General features: G+C 35.7%; 1 protein-coding gene across 1 annotated transcript; it reads right to left on the minus strand.

Moving 5' to 3' along the window:
* Positions 1-420: 420 nt before the first annotated feature.
* On the minus strand, positions 421-1,194 carry tmem220 (transmembrane protein 220). Its single transcript, XM_016479008.1, has 3 exons — positions 1,066-1,194; positions 932-991; positions 421-825 (listed from the first exon to the last, which is right to left on the minus strand). The coding sequence occupies exons 1-3, from the start codon at positions 1,167-1,169 to the stop codon at positions 693-695; spliced, it is 297 nt and encodes a 98-aa protein (XP_016334494.1). The 5' UTR covers positions 1,170-1,194; the 3' UTR covers positions 421-692.
* Between the last annotated feature and the right edge of the window lie 104 nt (positions 1,195-1,298).

The following is a 1,298-nucleotide window of genomic DNA, read 5'->3' on the forward strand; positions in this document are numbered from 1 at the left end:
CATGAACTGACAGATCTGAAGACTGAAGATCAGGAGGAAACACAGCCTGATTCAGTGAAATCACAAACTGTCAACAATCAGAGAAAACTATTTCACATTTATCCCACACAAGATATTAAGGTACAGTTTTCTGCAAAACTGCTTTGAAACAACATGGACTGTAAAAAGCTTCAAACAAATACAATAATGACACTGTTTGATCACATTGAACTCGAGCTGAGTTCAGTGTTATTGTTATTTGTACTGTTTTCTTGGTTTTGTAAATAGCTGTATATATATGTAACATGTTTTATTGTGTCATAACACTTTTACTTTGTATATATGTGATGTTAATTTATTTAAAACTAATTACAGCTGTAAGCAAAGCTTAACAGTGTACATAAAATAATAATGAGAATGTATATTTAAACCTTCAGATGGCAGATCAGATCCTTCATTATAACATTATCTACATTAAAAGCATTATGACACACATACTCTTATTTACATTCATTTTATTCAGGCTATTGAGGGAACAGATAACATTATCATGTTTGCAGCACTGGTGTTCGGAGAGTTTGTATTTCTACAATGTTTGAATTATTAAATATTTATTCAAGATCATATTATCAGTCCATTTCAGTAAAGTTTAGTTCATCTGTATGTTCTGCCGATCCAGAGTTCAGATGTGGTTTCTTGAGTGTTTTGGCTGATCAGAGAGCAGTTGTACAGTGTTCAGGCCAGTGTTTCCTCAGCTCTGTGTTCATGTAGTAATAGATCCACGTGATGAAGGGAAACACAGTGATTCCCACAGCAGTGCAGATCCTCACAGAGCCCACAGAACTCCTACAGGACACAAACACTCATTCATGATCAGCTGAAAAACATTCATACCGAGTTAGTCAACAGAATAGCATTTCTGGATGTTAAAATCATAAAGTAATGCATTTACCTTCCTGAATGTCGACACAACAGCAGCCAGAAAACCGTCAGCAGGAGTCCAGAACATTCTCTGTTATGATAACATAATCTGTTTTATTCTCCTAATGTAATTGAATATTGGCCAAAACTCCTCTGAATGGTTACCTTCCTTCCTCTTGCTGGAAAATGTCTGTAATTCCCTCTTTATAAAGTTTCCAGCCCAGAATGACTCCAAACGAAGAGGCTACAAGCACATGCATATCAGCCATTCTCCTCCATAATAGTGACTCTGGAAAGGTTATAACATCAATTTATAACTCTACAATCACCCATAATCTATTATGGCGATTGAGAAGTGGCATTTTGTATGTGAAAAATGCATGCAGACTGAAACTCAC

The sequence above is a fragment of the Sinocyclocheilus anshuiensis genome, unplaced genomic scaffold (assembly GCF_001515605.1).
Source record: "Sinocyclocheilus anshuiensis isolate Anshui unplaced genomic scaffold, SAMN03320099.WGS_v1.1 C32691307, whole genome shotgun sequence".
Lineage (NCBI taxonomy): Eukaryota > Metazoa > Chordata > Actinopteri > Cypriniformes > Cyprinidae > Sinocyclocheilus > Sinocyclocheilus anshuiensis.

What these genes read in the sequence shown, in the direction of transcription:
- tmem220 (XM_016479008.1), bottom strand. Translation starts at nt 1,169, where the DNA reads ATGGCTGATATGCATGTGCTTGTAGCCTCTTCGTTTGGAGTCATTCTG. An exon ending in TTCCAGCAAGAGGAAGGAAG is followed by an intron (nt 992 to 1,065) that starts GTAACCATTCAG and finishes TTATCATAACAG; the next exon opens with AGAATGTTCTGGACTCCTGC. An exon ending in TTGTGTCGACATTCAGGAAG is followed by an intron (nt 826 to 931) that starts GTAAATGCATTA and finishes TGTGTCCTGTAG; the next exon opens with GAGTTCTGTGGGCTCTGTGA.